This window comes from Haliotis rufescens, unplaced genomic scaffold (assembly GCF_023055435.1).
Source record: "Haliotis rufescens isolate VD_foot unplaced genomic scaffold, xgHalRufe1.0.p SCAF_11, whole genome shotgun sequence".
Classification (NCBI taxonomy): domain Eukaryota; kingdom Metazoa; phylum Mollusca; class Gastropoda; order Lepetellida; family Haliotidae; genus Haliotis; species Haliotis rufescens.
Window position 1 is genome coordinate 28,518,787 of NW_025963791.1, and position 23,038 is coordinate 28,541,824.

The following is a 23,038-nucleotide window of genomic DNA, read 5'->3' on the forward strand; positions in this document are numbered from 1 at the left end:
AAACACGTGCAAGGCAAGTCAGTGTTCGCCCGAAACCACACGGGAACATATGGTACAAGTCGAAATAGGGAATTGCATCGGACACAACTTTGGGTCAATAATTAGTCAAATTTGTGTCCTCCATAAGTCTACAATAAAACGTTTTGAAAGTTTTACTGAGGCCTTAAATGTTGTAATCCTGATCAAACAACTTTTGAGCAAGGGTTATATGATGCTCTTTGAAATCGTGATAGAAAGAGCATGCTCAATTGCACCTCAAACCTTGTGATATGTTGACACCAAATCCTGGAGCTGTTGTAATAGTAATAGGTGAGGTGAAATTGGGTTTAACGTCGCGTCCAAGATTATTGCACTTATATAGCGACGTGCATGCACGTGTATGTGTGTGTGTGGCTGCTTGTACTAGTCCGGACTGATGCCGATTTATAGTGCTAGCTCACTGAGATACCATGCCGCAGTTTAACATGAATACCCCACTCAGACACAGTATACTGACTCCGAGCCGACCAGTCCTTGTTTTAGCCCCTTAATGCCGAGCGCCAGACAGGGTAACAACAAGTACAATCTTTTAACGTCTTTTTGTATGACGCGGCCCGGGATCGAACCCTGGACCTTCCGCTCTCCGGGCGGACGCTCTACCCCAAGACCACGGAGGCGGTCTGTAATAGTAATAAGGGAAAGACTATTGGAAAGTTGTAGTCATCCCTCTTGTCATACAGTCTTGTGGAGGCTTTTTAGTCACTTTAATGAATCTTTTATTGAATCAGTATGCATTGATCTAAATATGAAACAGACGAGGCGGTCTCACTGGTCTCCTATATTTCGAGTTCAACTTACTAACTCGTGAATAAATGCAGTTTGTTTGTTTGTTTGTTTGTAAATTGGTTAACGTAGAACTCAGCAACTTTCCAACTATATAACGACTGCCTGTACATAGTCGAGGAGTGACCAGACCATCCGTCGGGGAACGAAGATACGAAATCAACGAGGCTTCCGAGCATTATCTCCTAATTCAGTTGGTCGCCTCGTACGACAAGCGAAGATTGTCAGGAACCTTAACTTATCTTGAATCGTCAAGAAATCATTAATATTTTTTGTAAAACATAGCACTCTGGAGCCTGAGCTTTCTACAATCCATTAGCCCTATCAAATATTTGCAAGTGAAAGCCTAATGGGCTAGCACTTTCAAACTATACATAATCACAGGCCCTGATGACGGTTTCACTTTAACTTTGTTTATTTATAACTGCATTTCATAACTGTGTTCGTTTGTTTGTAAATTGGTTAACGTAGAACTCAGCAACTTTCCAACTATATAGCGACTGCCTGTATATGGTCGAGGAATGACCAGACCATCCGTCGGGGAACGAAGATACGAAATCGTTATCTCCTGATTCAGTTGGTCGCCTCGTACGGCAAGCGAAGATGGCCAGGAACCTTAACTAATCTTAAATCGTCAAGAGATCATTAATATTTTGGTAAAACATAGCTCTTTAGAGCTTGAGCTTTCTATAAAAAGTGTAAGCTTAATGGGCTAGCGCTTTGAAACCACACATAATCACAGGCTCTGATGACGGTTTTACATTAGGTGAGGTGAGGTGGAATTGGGTTTAACGTCGCGTCCAAGATTATTGCACTTATATAGCGACGTGCATGCACGTGTGTGTGTGTGTGTGTGTGTGTGTGTGTGTGTGTGTGTGGCTGCTTGTACTAGTCCGGACTGATGCCGATTTATAGTGTTAGCCCACTATGATACCATGCCGCAGTTTAACATGAATACCCCACTCAGACACAGTATACTGACTCCGAGCCGACCAGTTCTTGTTTTAGCCCCTTAATGCCGAGCGCCAGACAGGGTAATAACAAGTACCATCTTTTAACGTATTTTGGTATTACACGGCCGGGGATCGAACCTCGGACCTTCCACTGTCCGGGCGGACGCTCTACCACTAGACCACGAAGGTGGTCGGTTTGACTTTAAGTTGAGGTGATATAAATAAATTATAAGTGATTCTTTGGCATTTGATTGGCTAACCAAGCAATTATTTTTGCACTGTAACATTGTATGGCGGCGACGGCGGCGTGAAACATATCACTCATTCACAACCTTGGACAAATATGTATTTCTTTCATCATGTATAGGCCTGTCGTGCTCTACAGAACCCTTGGGAAACTTCGGAGAAGGACAACGTTTCTATACTCAATTGCTATACTAACTGAAAGAACGGATGCCCCTGTTCGGATAGCAGCCCCAAACAAAAGTGTGAAAAAGCCATGTTGCATCGCTGCCGAACTATACGTCCATATTAGTTTTGAGAATTTGACCCATCTTTCCGGCTGTTGACGGCGATTCCGTAATTCAGATCCACCCACTTAAAACACGTTGAAAATACAGTATGTTTATCCGCTAATTATAATGTTATAACGGGGATTTGTATGATGACAAGAAACCATGCAGTCAAATTAAATCAACTTCCTCATACATGTACAAAAACAATACAATCAATTCCATAATCATATGAATCAATATGAATCACTGTCAAATAGTCATGATACGAGGTGTTCTCAGGTGGCACCCTTCACAAACACATGTAAAGGCACGTCTAATGTGAACCTAAAATGAACGCGAGAACATATCGCCAAAACAGGGAATTGCATCGGATATCCTCTTGGTCATTGATGTACCAAATTTGGAAATGTCCTCCACCCTTTCAATGCTGTAACCATGACGTTAGAGCAATAGTCGTAAGAAGCACTTTGAAAACTTCGTAGAAAGAGCAAGCTCGATTGTACGTCCTCTAAAGGTTTGAAACGTAGACACCAAAGGCTGAAGCTGCTGGAATAAAGTCGGGGTTATTGCATTCAAGGTCATAGTCAAAGCTTTCAAAATAGTCCATGGAAGACGTGGAGGGCAATTTTAATTTGTTGCATCAGTGACCAAAATGATGGAATTCCTATGTTGACTTGTACCATTTGTCCCCGTATTTCTTTTTGGGGGGCATGTAAACAATTGAATTGCCTGTATCTATGGTCACCACGCACGTGTCATCACAAAAGGCAAACGAAGACAATGAATGAATTTTTTTCTAAAGTTTGCCATGAGGGATGGTGGTGTACAAAATTGAAAAATCAAATGATATGACAGAATTGAATTTTGTTCTTCTAACAAGTCAAGCAAATACTTCATGAGATTTTGAGAATCCACATTGTATTCCAATCTCCTAGCAATTGGGATCACAAGTTTAAATTTTTTATAAATGCTGTCGACGAGTATGCCAAAAATGGGCGAAAAGAGAATAGGAGCTTGTTGAATGTCTTCTTGGTGGGTTAAGTTGCCATTGATAGAATGCAAAAACTTTCAAAGAGGTAACGACAATGGAACACAGCCATTCTGTCCCAGCCAGCTGTCATCTAAAGTCTGGCTGACCTACATGCTAAGTAGTGTAGACAAAGCCTCAAATAACACAACCATTATGTGTAAGCGTCACTACATTAATCGTTTTAATCAAAGAACTTGGTATAAATGACATATCAAATAATGTCACATATAATGCCATTATGTTAACTGGGAAAGAAATCTGCCAACACCAAGCATAAGTACTGTCAACTTTTGCTTTGACTGTAAAACTTTAAGACATGTCCATTCCTCTTTTGTTTTGGATTCTAAAGCTCCATAAAAACACGTACAAAGAGAGAGATATTGCGGGGTCGAGCAAATGTACCACAAAATCCCTGTCTCAAAGACTAACCTTACTCCTTAATGCAATAAAGGAAGGACTTTATATTCAAAGAAGTATTTAAGACAAGTGGGATTCATAATCTCTGAAAAGAACAATTTGATTTTTCAACTTTGTACACTACATTCCCACATGGAAAACTTAAGGGAAAACTTCATGCCTTGATCCATGTTGCTTTAGTTTCAAAACGTGGTGGCCACAGATACAGTTACGTATCTACATTCAGAGATTCAGGACAATTTGCAACAAATGAAAGCAAATATCATCTGAAGTATACTGAGAAAACAGTATGTGAAATGCTGGACTTCCTCATTGATAACATCTACGTAAAATGTGGGGGTAAGACATTCAGGCAAGAAGTAGGAATCCCCATGGGCACCAATTTTGCTCCTCTTCCTGTGGATCTGTTTCTTTATACATATAAATCGGTATTTCTACTCGATATCGAAGTCAAAACAAGGTAATTTGGCCAAGAAGTTTAAATTAAGCTTCAGGTACATGTATATCGATTATATGATATCGTTCAATAACAATCAAATAGCCAATTCCCTTCCACTGATTTACCAACCTGTGCTAGAAATATAGGAGACCAGTGAGACCGCCTCATCTGTTTAATATTTAGATTTATGCATAAAGATTCAAAGAGACAAAACATTCTCCACATGACTGTATGACAAGAGGGATGACTTCAACTTTCCAATAGTCAACTTTCTCTTCCTGATCAATGATCAATATTCCAGCAGCTCCAGCCTTTAGTGTTTATGTTTCACAATTGTTCGAGCATGTTCTTTCTACCAAGATTTCAAAGAGCGTCATACGACTCTTGCTCAGAAATTGGTTTTAAAAGGTTACGACATTCAAGGCCTCAGCAAAGCTTTCAAAACGTTTTGTGGTCGACATGTGAAGGAGATTTCCAAAGCTGACGCATCAGTGCAAAAATGATGTCAGATGCAATTCCCAATTTTGAATTGTACAATACATTCCTGTGTTGTTGCCTTTGCATGTGTTTGTGACATGTGTCACCGGTTGAATGGGATTCGATCACCTTTTCTCGAACACCTGGTATCATAATTATTTGATAGTGATTCATAAACACATGCTCATGATATAGTCGGAATCGTACTATCGACCTATTTTCTGAGATTTTTATTGGATAAGGAAAGGGTTTTGTCGCGTAATTTACGATACATTAACTGTATATGTTTGCATACAAGTGTATTAACATGCGATAAGATCTCTTTTGAGTTTACGTTTAGAAGGATTATGTCAAGGATAGAGCACAAACACAATGTTTATCAAGGATAGAGCACAAACATAATGCCAGACTATCTACCCGATTACATTACGATATATACAATTAATGTGTATCGTGTGGATCTTGATCAGAGTACCATAAGGAACGTATAAGTGCCCTTTGCCTAAGAAACAATCTCGTCAAAAGTACAGACATGTATAAAATACCTTTTTATATATTGCGAAATATACACTGATTTTGAATCTCGTTGATCGAACCAATGCTGTCAGGTGTTTGTAGTGAGGAACCGATACATGCTGCTACTCCTGACACATGCTGCTACTCCTGATCACTCTACCCCGTCTGGCTGCCGTCACACACCTTGTTATGCAAGCAATAATTGGTCAGCCACTATATATGTTCGACGTTCGACGTTCGCCGAAGAGGAGATGAGGGTCAAGGGCTTCCTGGACATTGGAAACATAATATCATCCAAAGGTAGACGTGTTTAAATCCAATGCAATCCACATGTTGCAACTTTGGCTCATATTTCGCAATGTGCACAGTATGTGAATCTTACACCTGGTAAATAGATAAACGGATTAGGATCCGTTTGATGGAACCATTGCTGTCATGTGTTTGTAATGAAGAACCTGTAAATACTGGCTCGACTGTTTAACCTGCATCAGCATACATTTCAAACGGTTGCCAGTAAGGTCACTTGTTTCACTTACCATGGAGATCGGTTACCTAAATTGGAACTGAAAACCAATCTTTTATTTGACTGAATTGAACGCTGTTCCTCATTGTATCAAGTAAATATATAAACAGTCGCAGAAACGCATGATTATATGACTAGCAGTCAGTTTATCTCCGCCATACCCACCTACGTTTTCTGTCCATCATGCTGCTACTCCTGGTCACTCTGTCCTGCCTTGCGGCCGTCAAAACGCAGGTCGAACCTTGTTGCATGGAAACTCAATGGTCAGCCACTAGGTACGACGTTCACGTTTACGATGATGGAACTGACGTAAGTATATCACAGCGAAATTGGCATTTGTACTATACAGCTCGGTGTTTATAACGATACAATTAATATTTGTGGCGTGTAAGAGATACGACTATCAATATAGTTAACTTGAATACTCAAAGAATGAGTAGTAGTAGTAGTAGTTTGATTTTTAACGGAGTCAGGACCAGACAACTCAGTGACCTGACATCATGCGAACCTGACAACCCGATCCCGTTAGTCGCCTCTTACGACAAGCATAGTCGCCTTTTCTGGCCACAACTGGTTACCGAAGACCTATTCTACCCTGGATCTTCACGGGATAGTAGTAGTAGTAGTAGTAGTAGTAGTAGTAGTAGTAGTAGTAGTAGTAGTAGTAGTAGTAAAAAGTAGCTATTCAGTATCCATTATTGATATTATGTGACAGTGTTTCCAAATCCAGAACAAACCGACTGTAATACATATGAAATCATCTGCTAGAAATGTTCACCCTGGAAAGTTTGATCACTTGGCCTGTTTGATCGCTCCAAATATCGTCTATACTTTAGGTAGCAGCGGACTTCTACTACGACTTCACCAAAAGATCCACTGCCACCCAGTATTATCAGACTGGATCACGCGTGAAGGCAAATAGAGTTGTCACGTCGGACGTAAAGGTATATACATACTTTTGTACATCGGGAAATTGTCCAAATTTCATAGTTCGTTGAGGTATGGGTCCCCTTCGCTGGTTGGTTGGTTTGTTGTTTAACGCCGTACTCAGCAATATTCCAGATATATGACGGCGGTCTGTAAATAATCGAGTCTGGACCAGACAATCCACTGATTAATATCATGAGCATCGATCCACGCAATTGGGATCGATGACATGAATCAACCAAGTCAGCGAGTCCGACCACCCGATCCCATTAGTTGCCTCTTTCCACGAGCATAATCGCCTTTTTATGGCAAGCATGCGTTTCTGAAGACCTATTCTACCCCGCATCTTCACGGATCGGGTCCCCTTCGTAGCTACAGTTATCTTGGGTTGGTCCACCCTGTTATCTGACCGCCGCCGTGGTCTAGTGGAGAAGGCGTCTGCCCGGAGTGGGGTAGTGTAGTGGTTAAAGTGTGCACACATCACGCAGAGAGCGGAATGTCGGGGTTCGATCACCGGACCACACGACGTTAAAAGATGGTACTTGTTGTTACCCTGCTTGACGCTCGGCATTAAGGGGCTAAAACAAGGGCAGGTCTGACCTAAGTGAAAACTCTGTTTCTATAACAGTTGTCTAACACCATTAAGCACTATACAGGACTTTGAATGACTCAATAAGGTGCCATAAATCCATCGAGGTTTCACTCAATCAGGTGCCAAAAATTTCATTGAGGTTTCACTCATTCAGGTGCCAAACATCCATTGAGGTTTTCAATCAATCTGATGCCAAAAATCCATCGAGGTTTCATTCAATTAGGTGCCAAACATCCATCGAGGTCTCATTCAATCAGGTGCCAAACATCCATCGAGGTCTCATTCAATCAGATGCCAAACATCCATCGAGGTGCCATTCAATCAGATGCCAAACATCCATCGAGGTGTCATTCAATCAGGTGCGAAAAACTCCATCGAGGTGTCATTCAATCAAGTGCCACAACTCCATCGAGGTGTCATTCAATCAGGTGCATACAGCCCATCGATATATCACCCAATCAGGTGTCTACATTTTATTGAGGTATACCAAATCTGATAAACCGTGGTTTAGTCCACGACGGTGTGTCATGACCTGCAATATTGTCTAAAACATGATTTTGATTTTGCAGAATGCACAATACGACATCTATCCTGATGGAAGATGCATAAAGAACATACAGAAAGAGTTCGTCCTACCAAACTGCATCCCGAGTAGGTGTCTATGTCACGGTCACACTTGCTCTTTGTTTAGGTCATTTAGTAAGATGCTCATTTTTTCCTTGACTAACTTAAAGTCGGTATGTTGTTAATCGGTAGTCGGGCACCACACACAACTCGGGGAATTGGAGGTGTATTGGAATTTTACATTTTAATCATCTGAATGCCCCCAAGTAATAATTATCTTTTTATATTGTTTCACATTTTTATTTTTTCCTAATGGTACATGTTTGTTGAAAAGATACGAAACGGATGGCATGCTGCTATAAATTTGCGTTTGCGAATTTCTTCAATTGCCACTTAAGAACTTTATATGAATACAACATATGATTATTTTGCATATCATGTTGGTTTTTTTCATTGTTTTGTAACAAAACATATAATATATTAGTCATTACTGCTTTTACCCACATTGTACATTTCAAACTGGTGAAGAGGCGGTGGGGTAGCCTAGTGGTTAAAGCGTTTGCTCGTCGCGCCAAAAGCCCGGGTTCGATTCCCTACATGTGTTCAATGTGTTCCTGGTATCCTCCGCCGTGATATTGCTGGAATATTGCTAAAAGCGGCGTAAAACCGCTGAAACATAACTTACTAAAACCGTGAAACAATACTTACTAATACTTTTGAATTTATTCTCACGTGACCTACCATTCTCTGGTACTAGTTCTACTCTTTGCATTCAACAGTGGTGACTTTGGGATAAGGCTTTATATGCATAGCCTAACAGCGTGATTTAGCAAACAAGTTAGACACCGCTAATACAAAACATCTATTAAGATCCGGCTGGTGATCTTAATATCGTAACAAGATGTGCGGAGTTATCTCGTTTGGCTGTCAATAAGGTTTGAAATCCCAGTTTCGGCTTAATCACCGTCCCTGGGCTTTATGCACCATACTTGTCATGGTAGAGTTCCACGAGCTGGTAAACGTCGAGGATGTTAGTCACTACAGTCTTTTCTATAAATTTCAAACTGACACATACAAATGAAATACTGCTACAAAAGGTGTAAAGCACAAAAGCTCATATTTATAAAGGTTTAAAAGTGGTCTCCTCCCATATAGAAAACAGCATGCACCTTGGAACCAGCTATGTCGGCGAAGAGGCAAGCTGGCTGAAATCTGACACCTGGGTCTATACTAGCGGCTCTGCCAACGTCACCGTGGGTGTCACCAACCCCGAATGTATCCTGATATTCCAGGGTATCGTCAAAAAATATCATGTTCGATACATGATAGAAGGTGAATAAACGTCGTTAATATAATGTATTTAGTGCACACGTGTTAGATATTAATGTGGCACGAGATATTCAATTTTGATTCTCACATGCATCCCCCTCCCCCTAACATTACAAGGCATGACACCAAAGGCGGAGCATGAATATATTCCCTGCATTTCCCGGTCTTCTAAGTAGAAGACAAACATACTGTGTTATTAATATAAAGATACTTTACATATAGATTTAACAGCACTAAATGTAATTTTCAACAGAACGTAAAGCATGACGCTGTATGTACTAGTACTCATTACTTCAATAAATATTAGTCACCGTTGGGGTTTCAAACAGTGGTGGTTATAAGGATTTGACGCCGAAGACCCGGGTTCGATTCCCGACATGGGTACAATGTGTGAAGCCCATTTCTGGTGTCCCCCGCCGTGATATTACTGGAATATTGCTAAAAGCGGCGTAAAACCATACTCACTCACTATTAAGATTTGAAACCTCTTAATGACCAATCAAAATCGACTATATTCTAGATTCATGGTTAGATGTTTAATATTGTAATGCTATGCGTTAAATCAAGTTCCCAACAACATATATTATACCTACAATTACATGGATTGTTTTTTACAGTATTAGATAAACAGGTATACTTTAACGGATACGAGAAAGGCATCACGGACCCAACTGTTTTCGACGTCCCCCTCTCCTGTCAGTAGCAAGACAGCTACAATGATGACTTTTCTTCAATAAATATATGTTTCAAAATATTGTTATGTCAAGTTGTTTTCAATAATTAGCATACCACCACATGAGTGGCTATCTGTTCTGGTGATGGCGTCTGCGTATGCACATGTAAACAGTGTCATTACATGCATGTACGTGCTTTGCAACAATATCATGAGTCTATATATAAACTTCAAAAAGTCCAAAGGGTTTGGACGTGCCTGTCTGTCAGACTTAACATAAGTGTTTGTCACTGGGAAAAATGGTCAAATTCCCAAATCGGCTCATATAGGCGTATTGTTCAACTGCGTCACTACATATTTCGTTTTCAAACATTCGCTCGGTGCTCCGATCCGAACATGGGCCCCGCCCTTTCATTTAGAATAATAGCTTGAATATGTAAACTGTGTCCTTCATCGAAGTTTAGGGATATGTACAGCAACACACACACACACACACACACACACACACACACACACACACACACACACACACACACACACATACGACATATGTTTCACGTCGTCGCCGTACAATGTCCCAGTTATATCACGGCGTGTCTGCTCCATGTGGGAGCAAAGCCCGAAGTGATGCAGTTCTTAGATGTTTGCCGCTTTGGTGAAACCCACGAACATTGGTATGCTACTGACTTACCACCAAACATAACCATGATAAATCGAAACAAAAATATGTAATAACAATGATAATGCAGTATGTTAAATAAGGAACGCCATTTTGCAGTTCTGACCGTGAAATGCACACACCTGGAGGTGAGACGACCATGTGCAGGAACAGTTGACGGATAAGACGCCACAGTGGAGAAGGATTACTTCCCCCTTTGGTGTTTAGTGCTCATGATACATTCAGTTCGATTTGTCTTAATGTATCTCATTTATGACTGGTATACGTGTCGAATTCCATTTACATATTGATAGAAGAAATGCGTGTTACGCCCAATGAGTTGCGTGGTTGTGCCAGGAGATCCGCTGATTGGGTTCGAAACTTATATTTGCCACAAGTATGATTCTAGATTTGTCACCATCATACTTGTAGTGGGTTGCGCACTATTGAACGTCTACCACATCGTATGACTGATGCAATGTTGAAGATAGGTGAGGTGAAATGGGGTTTAACGTCGCGTCCAAGATTATTGCACTTATATAGCGACGTGCGTGCATGTGTGAGTGTGTGTGTGTGTGTGTGTGTGTGTGTGTGTGTGTGTGTGTGTGTGTGTGTGTGTGTGTGTGTGTGTGTGTGTGTGTGTGTGTGTGTGTGTGTGTGTGCTGCTTGTACTGGTCCGGACTGATGCCGATTTATAGTGTTAGCCCAATGAGATACCATGCCGCAGTTTAATATGAATACCCCACTCATACACAGTATATTGACTCCGAGCCGACCAGTCCTTGTTTTAGCCCCTTAGTGTTGAGCGCCAAACAGGGTAACAAGAAGTACCATCTTTTAACGTCTGTCGGTATGACGCGTCCGGGGATCGAGCCCCGGACCTTCCGCTCTCCGGGCGGACGCTCTACCACTAGGCAATGGAGGCGATCTGTTGAAGATAGAGTCATACCCGGCCTACTCTTACGCCATAAAGACGAATTACCTGCATAAGAAGAGCCTGTGGTTCTCTCTAGATCCAGGACACTTGCCGTTTCTAAATCAGAACCTTTGTAATGATGGCGTCTTGTGACGTTGGCCACTTCTTGATTGCCACATCATTGCCACAGTACATCGTTGAATTTACATCATCTTAACTAAAAGTCAAACATTCATCAGAGCCTGTTTTCTTCTCAGTCACCTCCACATTGTTACAAACACCAACGCATTCTACTGAATATGCATACACGTACGATGCTTTAGACACAGTTTTACATTTTTATTATATATGGCCCAAATATCCTTTCCGATTCTTTGCACGGTGAGAACGGTGCCGGTGTGAATTTATTGTGTAAAGGTCTTACGTACCTCGATATCACACAATAAGGACCAAACCACCCAACTGCAACTGTGTAACTTTGATTTGAGTGAGTGAGTGAGTGAGTGAGTATGGTTTTACGCCGCTTTTAGCAATATTCCAGCAATATCACGGCGGGGGACACCAGAAATTGTCTTCACACATTGTACCCATGTCGGGAATCGAACCCGGGTCTTCGGCGTGACGAGCGAACGCTTTAACCACTAGGCTACCCGACCGCCCCAACTTTGATTTGAACATGCTGACACTTCGTGGCCAGATTCTGAGCACCTACCCCCCATCAACCACCCACCCCACCCCCCACCCCCCATCAACCACCCACCCCACCCCCACCAGACACCAAAACACACATACAAACATAAACACACACGCTGGATGGCCTTGATATTTGTATTTTGAAACCTTATATTGCGAAATATCCACACAGTAATCATCGGGTAGACCTTGACAACTGACATCTGGTAATCAGATAAGAGGAAGCGACACCAATTCTTACCTGTGCTTATGATATGGAAGCTATGCAGATTCGCTCTACTGTTAAACCTGCATCGATATACATCGCAAACAATTTTCAGGAGGATCAATGTTTTATGTGTATTAAGAAAGTTAGCTGACCAAACTTGAAACTCTTTTACCTGGGAAACAACAGAACGTTGTTTCGGGTGACATGTAAATAGTCGAGGAAACGCACCAAGTGACTACCAACCAGTGGTCAGTTTGTCACCGTCTTTTATCGGCGGTTAAATGAGACTGGTTATTGTCTGGCTGTGATGACTTATATTTCACTGAAGCATTGTTGTTGTGGCAAATGGTCTGATTGTATTGGCTGTGGCAAATACTTTGCAGTTATCTTGCGTGTTGAAAATAACACATTACGCGTTGGGGCGTATGGTTTGCAAGTATATCAGGCACGGAAATGTTTATTATGTTTACCACATTGGTGAAAGCCAGAAGTACTTGTATTGAGCTAACAAACCAAGGCTCACAATCGAAGTAATCTTGGATTCGAACCATTGACGAACTCAAGCGGATTCTAGCCAACGATTTATTCATCTGTATCTATGTATTTCTCACAAGGTAACGTCTGATTTCTTTACGATGACGTAAACAGCTCCAAAACAGTAACTGAATACTCCAAGATAAGTATTCCCATTTCTTTTGATGGCCGACGTTCACCGATGCATGATGGTCAGTATGTAGTCAACTCCACCAATCAATGGCATTTATTTTAATTCATCAAAAATTGGCGAGTATCATTAAGTTCACTGACTACCAGAATGGGTTTGAAGGAAACGTTGATAAGAGGCCCTTTGATGTATTTGTAAGTACAATAAAACTGATTTCATTCACTCATATTACATTGATGGAGACATCCGCGAGAAAGGACATTGCTTTGGCAACAGAGAGATATATCAGGGAACTGCATCACTCTATGAAAGTGATGAAATATGTTGCAGAAAGTACGTTACAACATCTCCCCTGAGACGGCACCGAGGAGAATATCACAGACCTAATGCTGCCCAACTGTATTCCTAGTACAGTCAATACATGTTACACATGAACAGTATTCAGTAGGGGTGATACAGGTGTATAACACCCCAACTGTATTCCTAGTACAGTCAATACGTGTTACACATGAACAGTATTCAGTAGGGTTGATACAGGTGTATAACACCCCAACTGCATTCCTAGTACAGTCAATACAGTTACACATGAACAGTATTCAGTAGGGGTGATACAGGTGTATAACACCCCAACTGCATTCCTAGTACAGTCAATACGTGTTACACATGAACAGTATTCAGTAGGGTTGATACAGGTGTATAACACCCCAACTGCATTCCTAGTACAGTCAATACATGTTACACATGAACAGTATTCAGTAGGGGTGATACAGGTCTATAACACCCCAACTGTATTCCTAGTACAGTCAATACGTGTTACACATGAACAGTATTCAGTAGGGGTGATACAGGTGTATAACACCCCAACTGTATTCCTAGTACAGTCAATACGTGTTACACATGAACAGTATTCAGTAGGGGTGATACAGGTGTATAACACACCTACTACATTCCTGGTACAGTCAATACGTGTTACACATGAACAGTAATCAGTAGGGTTGATACAGGTGTATAACACCCCTACTACATTCCTGGTACAGTCAATACGTGCTACACAAGAACAGTATTCAGTAAGGTTGATACAGGTGTATAACACCCCTTCTACGTTCCTGGTACAGTCAATACGTGTAACACATGAACAGTATTCAGTAGGTTTGATACAGGTGTATAACACCGCTACTACATTCCTTGTACAGTCAATACGCGTTACACATGAACAGTATGCAGTAGGGTTGATACACGTGTATAGCTCCCCAACTGCATTCCTAGTACAGCCAATACGTGTTACACAAGCATATACCTGGTACAGTCAACACGTGTAACACATAAACAGTATTCAGTAGGGTTCATACACGTGTATAGCTCCCCAACTGCATTCCTAGTACAGTCAATACTTGTAACACATGGACAGTATTGAGTAGGGTTGATACACGTGTATAGCTCGCCAACTGCGTTCCCAGTACAGTCAATACTTGTAACACATGGACAGTATTCAGTAGGGTTGGTACACCCGCAAATATATTTACTCATTTTTCCTCTTTTTTCGTAAAACGCATATTGGAAATTGCAGTGAACTGATAGAAAACAAAGAAATTGGCATATGGAAAACTGGTAGAGAGGCCTGGCGGAATGTAACATTGCAACAATGTTGTCTGGACTTCCAGAAGTATTCAGCATAGATGAATGCTGCTGAGCTCATGATGAAACTCAGGGACTTAGCCCACCAGCAGAAACATCGGCCCTCTCCTAGGATAAGACCTTATCTCTATCATTCTCAGTCCGCCTTCATCATATTTTCTAATTAATGTTCTTTGTTTTATTTTATCAATTTTATCATTCCAGATAAATCTGTAAAATATGTTATTCAATTCATCAATATATTCACTTGGAGCATTTGGAAGAGAAGAAACTATATGTACAAAAGTGACAAGGCCAGGCTTTTGACAACTGTAATTTTACCTGTCAATGTTAAATTTCTTTTCTTCCAATTCCCAAAAATTCGTTTAATAATTTCAAATTTATTTTTTGTATTGATTACTCACAGCTTATTTAAGTTTGGATAAAGCTTTGTTTTCAATATTTCAAAATCCTACCTGTGCAACTCAAATTTCACATCTTGACATAATTTGATGTTACTGCCTGGATTTGAGCCTATTGCTTTAGGGTTTTTTTTAATTAATTTTTAATCCAGACATTTTATCCAAATATTATTTACTTTGTCGATAGCTGTAATTAAACTTTCATCAGTCCCATCTAGAAATATTCTGTATCATCAGCATATTGTCCAAGTTTATGTTCCATATTATTCAGTTTAACACCTTTTATTGCATTATTATTACGAATCATTATTTCCAAGTTTTCGCAAAAAGCATGAAACTGTTATATAATGAACTAAACACAAATATAGAACACATTAGGAACACGTTATATAGTTCATACTTAAAAAACATTTTGTGTATAGATAAATATATAAATAACATTTATTCATATTGCGTTACATATTGTTTAGATATATATTATATAAATCAGACACTTAACTTAGATATAAGGTAAATCTCTTGTATATTAAACGTGTTCTATTTAGAGAAATCGTCGTCCTTGAATAGAGGACATATCTATTCCACGGAAGACAACGCCGCTCAGCCTAAATTCGCCACTTCGAATGCACCGAAGCGGCTGTAAAATCTTTCAACATTTTGGAAGACATTTTCGTACCTGAGCACCCACAATCTGTTGTAGTGTCAGTTACACAGTTGCATTGTGTATTAATATGAATATATCAAGTCAGTGAAAAAATGAGCACAATTAACTCTTTGAACGGTTAATAACCATCCACAACTGAGGATGCAGATAGACCGATTCTACACGACATAACCCTATGGGCAGCTGATTTCATGTGCTCAGAGCCATCGGCCATGACGTTGAGTGGCCCGCTCGTTGCCTTCAAAACACTCATACCACATAATGCTCCTTGTAGTATCCAGTAGCTGCTGTCACAGAACACAAAATATATCTGGAGTCTGTACAGTATTCACAGGATATCAGTATGAATACTGGCCTTGAAGAGGTTGGGTACAGCAAAGTCTCTATTTGGAGGGTATTCGGGACTCAGTCGTGCCATACGCCACACGCAAATATAATTTATTTAGTACGCAGATTCAACTCTCCTTTTTTAAATTGTGTTCGTAAAACATTGCTTTATACATTTTTTCGAAACCTTGTCTCGATGCTTTTGAGATTTGTTTAAAGTTGTATTCAGAATTCAAGGGTGGGTGGGGTTGGCATAGTCTTAACTTGATTATTTACAGGTTGCGATCTTAACTTGGAATATTGCTGATCACAGCGTTAAAAAACAAACAAACAGTAAAAAGGAGAAATACGAGGATTATTTTTCCTGTGTAAAAAAATAGAAATCCATGTTTCTAATGTATTATTTTGATCAAATCCAAACACATCATGCATGTCCATATCTTAGAAACGTTAGACTTCAGGGCAGTTTGGTAGCATTTTAATTAAAATTCCCCCCCCCCCCCCCCCCCCCCCCCAGCCACGTCCCCATGGGTACAGTGTGCGAAGCCCATGTGTGCGAAATGCCATTGTGTCTGTACTTGATGAAAGCATGATGCAGATTTTTTTACTGCTCTTAAAAATAGTTTGTACTCAGGTATAACCAAAAGATATATTCGTCCACTGAGCATGCTGGATGTTCTAAAAATAGCGTGTTGTCGGTAAAAAACACAATGTTTGACTTGAGTTATCACGTGATGATTGATCTGCGAAATGCAAGTACAATGTGACAATATACATTGCGAAATACAAACTGAATTGACATCATGTCCTGGAGGACATACAGAGATAATCAGGTCCAGGTGCGTTTGGTTCATCCAGTACTAGAATGGATGTTTAATTTGGAACTAATAATTTCGCCACAAGTGACATACATGTTAATTATATACACATGAAGAAATAACTAAACTGAGGAGCGAAAGAAACTTTACAGATCAGTTGATTTTTTCATATTTTAAATTTTCAGCTGAAAATATCTTAAGTTAGCGATATTATATCTAAAGTACCTATACTGGCGCGTAGTCTGCACTCAAAGAATGCTTCTACTTGGGTTTGGTTTTTAAAAATTTAATTTGATTTTAAAAAAATTAAAAATTAAAAAAATAATAATTCGCACAACTGCTGATGGGTATCTTGGACATCCTATCTTTTAAACTGAAATATTGTTTTCTTTTTTTCGTCACAAATTAACAACAGTTCAAACATAGTAGTGGTCATGTGGTTGCAATTTGTTTTACACAAAATTACCCAGCCACAGATTACTTTTTACAAACTGTTGAAGGAATGAGTGAGTGAGTATATATTTATGCCGCTTTTAGCAATATTCCACCAATAATCACGTTGGGGGACACCAGAAATGGAATTCACACATTGTACCAATTGAGGGAAATTGAACCCGGGTCTTCGGCGTGACGAGCGATCGCATAAACCACTAGACTAACCTAGTTCTAAGAGGTAAAAGGTGAATATTAAGGGGTAGGGATCACTCAAACTACAAAGAAAAAAACCTCGTCATAATCCAAAAAAGCACTGAGGTACAATTCTGCAGTTTGTGTTTTTATTTTAGCGCTGATAGATTGCCAAGTTGAAATGATCTGTCTGTTGTAAAAATATACGATCAATATGCTCTCAAACATTTAATAGAATTAACAGTCAAAATATTAAAGTGCTAGCCCACTGAGATACAATGCAGCAGTTTAACATTGATACCCCCGTCAGAAACAGTACACTGACTCCGAAGCAGACCAGTCCTTGTTTAAGCCCCTTGAAGCCGAGCGTCCTTAATGCTGAGCGCCAGGCATGGTAACAACAAGTACCATCTTTTAACGTATTTTGGTATGACGCGGTCGGGGATCGAACACCCGACCTTCCGCTATTCGGGCAGACGCTGTACCACTAGACCACGGAGGCGGTCCTCATAATCATGACTATTCTAGGGATGGTGATCTTGATCCTCACGTTGTTTTGGGGCTTTATTCGAATAACTGACGAAGGTTCTTAATGTCAACAAAAGAGGGTGTCCTTGACCCAAGAAGCAATATCGTCCAAAGGCCCACTTGTTTATAATCATTACATTCAAGGTTTTTCAACTTTGACTTTTATTGAGAAATATAATCTGAAAATATACATGAACCGTGAACGCGTGCACCTGGTGAACAGATAAATCATATCCGTTTGGTCGCACCAATGCTATCATGTGTTTGTAATGAGGAACATGTATATGCTGGCTCTACTGTTAAACCTGCACAAACATACATCTCAAACGGTTGTCAGTAAAGTCACTTGTTTCACTTACCAAGGAGTTCGGTGACTTAAATTGGAACTGAAACCCAATCTTTTAACTGTGAATCAATAGAACGCTGTTCCTGAATATATCTACTCATTATGTAAACATCCGCACAAACGTATCCAATAAATATAAAACTAGTGGCCATTCTTTGACCGTTGTTCATTCCACGTCATGATGTCCACCATGCTGCTACTTCTGGTCACTCTGTCCTGCCTGGCGGCCGTGAAGGCTCAGGCAACACCTTGTTGCATGGCCGCTAAATGGTCAGCCACGATGTCGGACGTTCAAGCTATCGCCAATGGAAATGATGTAAGTTTAATTTAGCGTCATTTGCATGTGTACCGTAAGATGTTTCTAATTGCAAGACGTATACCCTGCGTTGTTACAGCGATGACAATATAGATGCATTGCCTTAAACACCTGGCTACGATTATTGTATCAATTGTGTTTGATTGTTTTTTGTTTAACGCCGCACTCAGCAATATTCCAGCTATGTGACGGCGGTTTGTACATGTAAATAATCGAGTCTGGACCAGACAATCCAGTGACTGACATCATGAGCATCGATCCAGGCAATTGGGATACGATGTCATGTATCAACCAAGTCAGCGAACCTGACCACCCGATCCCGATAGTCGCCTCTTACGACAAGCATACTCGCCTTTTACGGGAAGCATGGGTTGCTGAAGACCTATTCTACCCGGATCTTCACGGATCTATTGTATCAGTGTGAAGTCTTGCTATTTAGTTGTTTAACACCACACCCTGCAGTATTGCAACTATATTACATTTCATCACAAATCAACATCAAAATGGTTCATGTCAAATCGATGGAGACATATTCATTGATGTTGACATTCAGACCTGACTGATATTAAGACACCACCTCCCAAGCTTTATCACGAGACTCTATCCTCTATATTACATATTTAAAATTTCAGATATCGTCTGACTACTACTACGACGCCGACAACATGGCCACCGCCATCCAGTACTATGAGTTCGGAACGCCCCAACGTGTGTTGCGGAACAGGGTTGTTACATCATACTCCAAGGTAGTTCCACTTGTTCATCAGTATCCCAGAGGAATGCATGTATTAAGTAAATCAGACCGATTACTAACGTGTGCATTTGTCCGTACAAATTCGTTTTTCTTCGTAAATTCTACTTATCTATCCAACTATCGCCTATGATCGAGGAATTGACCCTCCTTCACATTATCTGTTTGAGGGCTGGGTCTTTATCGTTGTATCTGCCCAACAGTGCTGGTACCTATAGTTCGTTGTTGTGTGACCCGGTCAAATCCCTGTTTGAGAACTCAGATCTGATTTAATGACTGGGTACAATCTTGTATTTACATCTCATTGTGGTATGGATCAGTCTGGATTGTATAGCTCATTGTGACATGGTTCAGTCTCGATTGTATAGCTCATTGTGGTATGGTTCAGTCTGGATAGTATAGCGCATTGTGGCATGGTTCAGTCTGGATTGTATAGCTCATTGTGTTATGGTTCAGTCTGGATTGCATAGCTCATTCTGGTATGGTTCAGTCTGGATTGCATAGCTCATTGTGGTATGGTTCAATCTGGATTGTAAAGCTCATTGTGGTATGGTTCAGTCTGGATTGTAAAGCTCATTGTGTTATGGTTCAGTCTGGATTGTAAAGCTCACTGTGGCATGGTTCAGTCTGGTTTGTATAGCTCATTGTGGCATGGTTCAGTCTGGATTGTAAAGCTCATAATGGTATGGTTAAGTCTGGATTGTAAAGCTCATTGTGTTATGGTTCAGTCTGGATTGTATAGCTCATTGTGGTATGGTTCAGTCTGGATTGTATAGCTCATTGTGGAATAGTTCAGTCTGGATTGTATAGCCCATCGTGACATGGTTCAATCTAGATTGTATAGCTCATTGTGGTATGGTTCAGTCTGGATTGTATAGCTCATTGTGGAATAGTTCAGTCTGGATTGTATAGCCCATCGTGACATGGTTCAATCTAGATTGTATAGCTCATTGTGGTATGGTTCAGTCTGGATTGTATAGCTCATTGTGGTATGGTTCAGTCTGGATTGTATAGCTCATCGTGACATGGTTCAATCTAGATTGTAATGTCATTGTGGCATGGTTCAGTCTGGATTGTATAGCTCATTGTGGTATGGTTCAGTCTGGATTGTATAGCTCATTGTGGTATCGTTCAATCTGGATTGTATAGCTCATTGTGTTATGGTGTAGTCTGGATTGTAAAGCCCATCGTGACATGGTTCAATCTAGATTGTATAGCTCATTGTTGCATGGTTCAGTCTGGATTGTATAGCTCAATTTGGTATGGTTCAGACTGGATTGTATAGCTCATTGTGGTATGGTTCAGACTGGATTGTATAGCTCATTGTGGCATGGTTCAGTCTGAATTGTATAGCTCATTGTGGTATGGTTCAATCTGTATTGTATAGCTCATTGTGGTATGGTTCAGTCTGGATTGTATAGCTCATTGTCGTGTGGTTTAGTCTGCCACAGTTCATTATAGTAAGCATTTAAATTGTTTATGTTTTCCCGCTATTTTGGTATCTGTGGTATGCACGTAAACACATGGGGTCGTCCGGGTAACTGTTGCCGTGGCTTTTCAGGGTATACGCTACAACATTGACGCTGACGGCACATGTACAAAGGAGGACATCACAGATACGATGATCCCAAACTGCATCCCAAGTAGGTGCCTTACATAACTGTGGTTTGACTGTATATGATAACATCTCTGAAACAGCTCCTAGTTGCATTGTATATTTTAATGGTTTCAAAATAATAATTTGTTGTTTGGGTGGAGATATCTCCATGTATGCACTCATTCAAATGTACACTATTATTACAAGACCCTCTCCTGCCATCCAGACACAGCTACATACCTAGGCTCCAACTATGTCGGTACCGAGGCAACTGGGCTCAAATATGACGGCTGGTTGATACCACTGGGTAGCCTCAACCTCACCGTCAGCTTCACCAACCCCGACTGCATCCCAATCATCGAGGGGGTCGTTGGCACAGTATCATCATGTAGGTACCCAGTGTGTAAATAAAAGCGACGAAAACATTTCCATAATCATAAGAAATGTCTGCCTAAAGCTGAGTCCATTGAACGATTCCGACTAAATCATGAGCATATGTACATAAATCGCCATCGAACAGTGATGATACCTACGTTTGCACAAAACATAACGCATGGTGACGAATCCCAATCCTGCCACCCCCACATACATCATTTGAAATAGGAAATTCTTTTTGTTTTTATTTTTTTCGAACTGCCGACCAGAATTTGTTCAGAGCCTCCGTAAACCAAAAGGTCTTTGGATAAGTTCCCTTTGAAGAACCGATAAATGATAAAAAGACAATGCACTTCGCCCAGAGAAAAACAAAATGTTTCGGAAGGGGTTAGTTAATCATATTCATTACCAGACATTCTTCATGATCCTTTCATGCATCCACTTCGCCATGATACTCGTTTCGACGTAATAAGCGCCCAGGGCGCTCTCAAAATTAGAAATAGGGGGCGGCTCTTATTAGAATATTATTTTGGTGGAAAAAAGAGAGGTGAAGGATAAATGTCGTGGTTTATGCTGACACACTGAAATGTTTATATGCGACAGATATATTTTTCCAGAATTTAATTGCCCATAATTAAGAATGCATATAACACACGAGTGCGTATTATACGCGAAAAAATAAGTCTTGTGAACATTGATCTATCGGAAGGAGTGCTAATTGGGATTGTTCACTAGCCAATATATAAGCAAATATCGCCATGGGCGCTTATACGAGGGGGGCGCTTATTACGTCGAATACGGTAGGTCCCCAGGAACCTTTGCTTAGCGAATGGATCGGGCGGTCTGTGGACATAGTTGATTGAGTGGCATCGTACCCCGATAGCGTGGATTGTTGCTCATAATAATCACTGGATTGTCTAGTACAGACTCGATTACTTACAGACCGCCATCGCTTACCTGAAAGCGGCGTAAAATAAACACACCCAGACCCAGACACGTTGATGTGACGCCAATGTATTCAGGTTGTCTTTAACTAAAAATTTACGTTATGTTTTGATCAGGTTTCTTACTGAATTTCTGTTTGTTACAGCTCCAGTAAATCTAGTGCTATTCTTCAACGGATACAAGGCCGGCATTACCAATCCTGCAGCCTTCGACGTCCCAGTTTCCTGTTAGTACCACGGGAACTACATTTATCACAGTTCACCCTTTATCGTTATCACTGTCCATTTAATTTTCACAACTTTAGTAAAGCACATTTCATGCAGATTGGAACAGAGATGAATATGTATCTGTGACAATAAATAATCTTTAGCGTTTCGTTCTGATATTTGTGTACATTGAAATGCATCATATATAGCAGCTGAACTATATACCCACAACAATTGCAGTTGAACTATATACCTGCAACAATAGCAGATGAACTATATACTCCACAACTATGGCAGATGAACTATATACTCCACAACTATGGCAGATGAACTATATAAGCAGATGAACTGTATGCCCTCAACAATAGCAGATGAACTATATACTCCACAACTATGGCAGATGGACTATATACTCCACAAATATGGCAGATGAACTAACAATAGCAGATGAACCATATCCCTTCAACAATAACAGATGAAGTATATACTACACAATAAAAGCAGATGAACTATATTCTCCACAACAATAGCAGATGAACTATACACCTGAAACAATAGCAGATAAAGTATATACCTGCAACAATAG

At 40.4% G+C, this 23,038-nt stretch overlaps 2 protein-coding genes across 2 annotated transcripts; both read left to right on the forward strand.

The window, feature by feature from the left end:
- Nucleotides 1-5,736: 5,736 nt before the first annotated feature.
- LOC124132630 lies at nucleotides 5,737-9,858 on the forward strand. Its single transcript, XM_048392917.1, has 5 exons — nucleotides 5,737-6,001; nucleotides 6,529-6,636; nucleotides 7,781-7,862; nucleotides 8,931-9,107; nucleotides 9,722-9,858. The coding sequence occupies exons 1-5, from the start codon at nucleotides 5,876-5,878 to the stop codon at nucleotides 9,805-9,807; spliced, it is 579 nt and encodes a 192-aa protein (XP_048248874.1). The 5' UTR covers nucleotides 5,737-5,875; the 3' UTR covers nucleotides 9,808-9,858.
- Nucleotides 9,859-18,411: 8,553 nt separating this feature from the next.
- Nucleotides 18,412-22,621, forward strand: LOC124132629. The gene is made up of 5 exons (XM_046496631.2): nucleotides 18,412-18,578; nucleotides 19,211-19,324; nucleotides 20,891-20,972; nucleotides 21,153-21,314; nucleotides 22,392-22,621. The coding sequence occupies exons 1-5, from the start codon at nucleotides 18,441-18,443 to the stop codon at nucleotides 22,475-22,477; spliced, it is 582 nt and encodes a 193-aa protein (XP_046352587.1). The 5' UTR covers nucleotides 18,412-18,440; the 3' UTR covers nucleotides 22,478-22,621.
- Nucleotides 22,622-23,038: the final 417 nt, after the last annotated feature.

Bases quoted from the DNA above. Each gene is read 5' to 3' on its own strand.
- LOC124132630 (XM_048392917.1), top strand. From the start codon at position 5,876: ATGCTGCTACTCCTGGTCACTCTGTCCTGCCTTGCGGCCGTCAAAACG. The intron at 6,637-7,780 runs GTATATACATAC...TTGATTTTGCAG, and splicing joins TTGTCACGTCGGACGTAAAG to AATGCACAATACGACATCTA. The intron at 7,863-8,930 runs GTAGGTGTCTAT...CCTCCCATATAG, and splicing joins CCTACCAAACTGCATCCCGA to AAAACAGCATGCACCTTGGA.
- LOC124132629 (XM_046496631.2), top strand. From the start codon at position 18,441: ATGATGTCCACCATGCTGCTACTTCTGGTCACTCTGTCCTGCCTGGCG. The intron at 19,325-20,890 runs GTAGTTCCACTT...GTGGCTTTTCAG, and splicing joins TTGTTACATCATACTCCAAG to GGTATACGCTACAACATTGA. The intron at 20,973-21,152 runs GTAGGTGCCTTA...CCTGCCATCCAG, and splicing joins GATCCCAAACTGCATCCCAA to ACACAGCTACATACCTAGGC.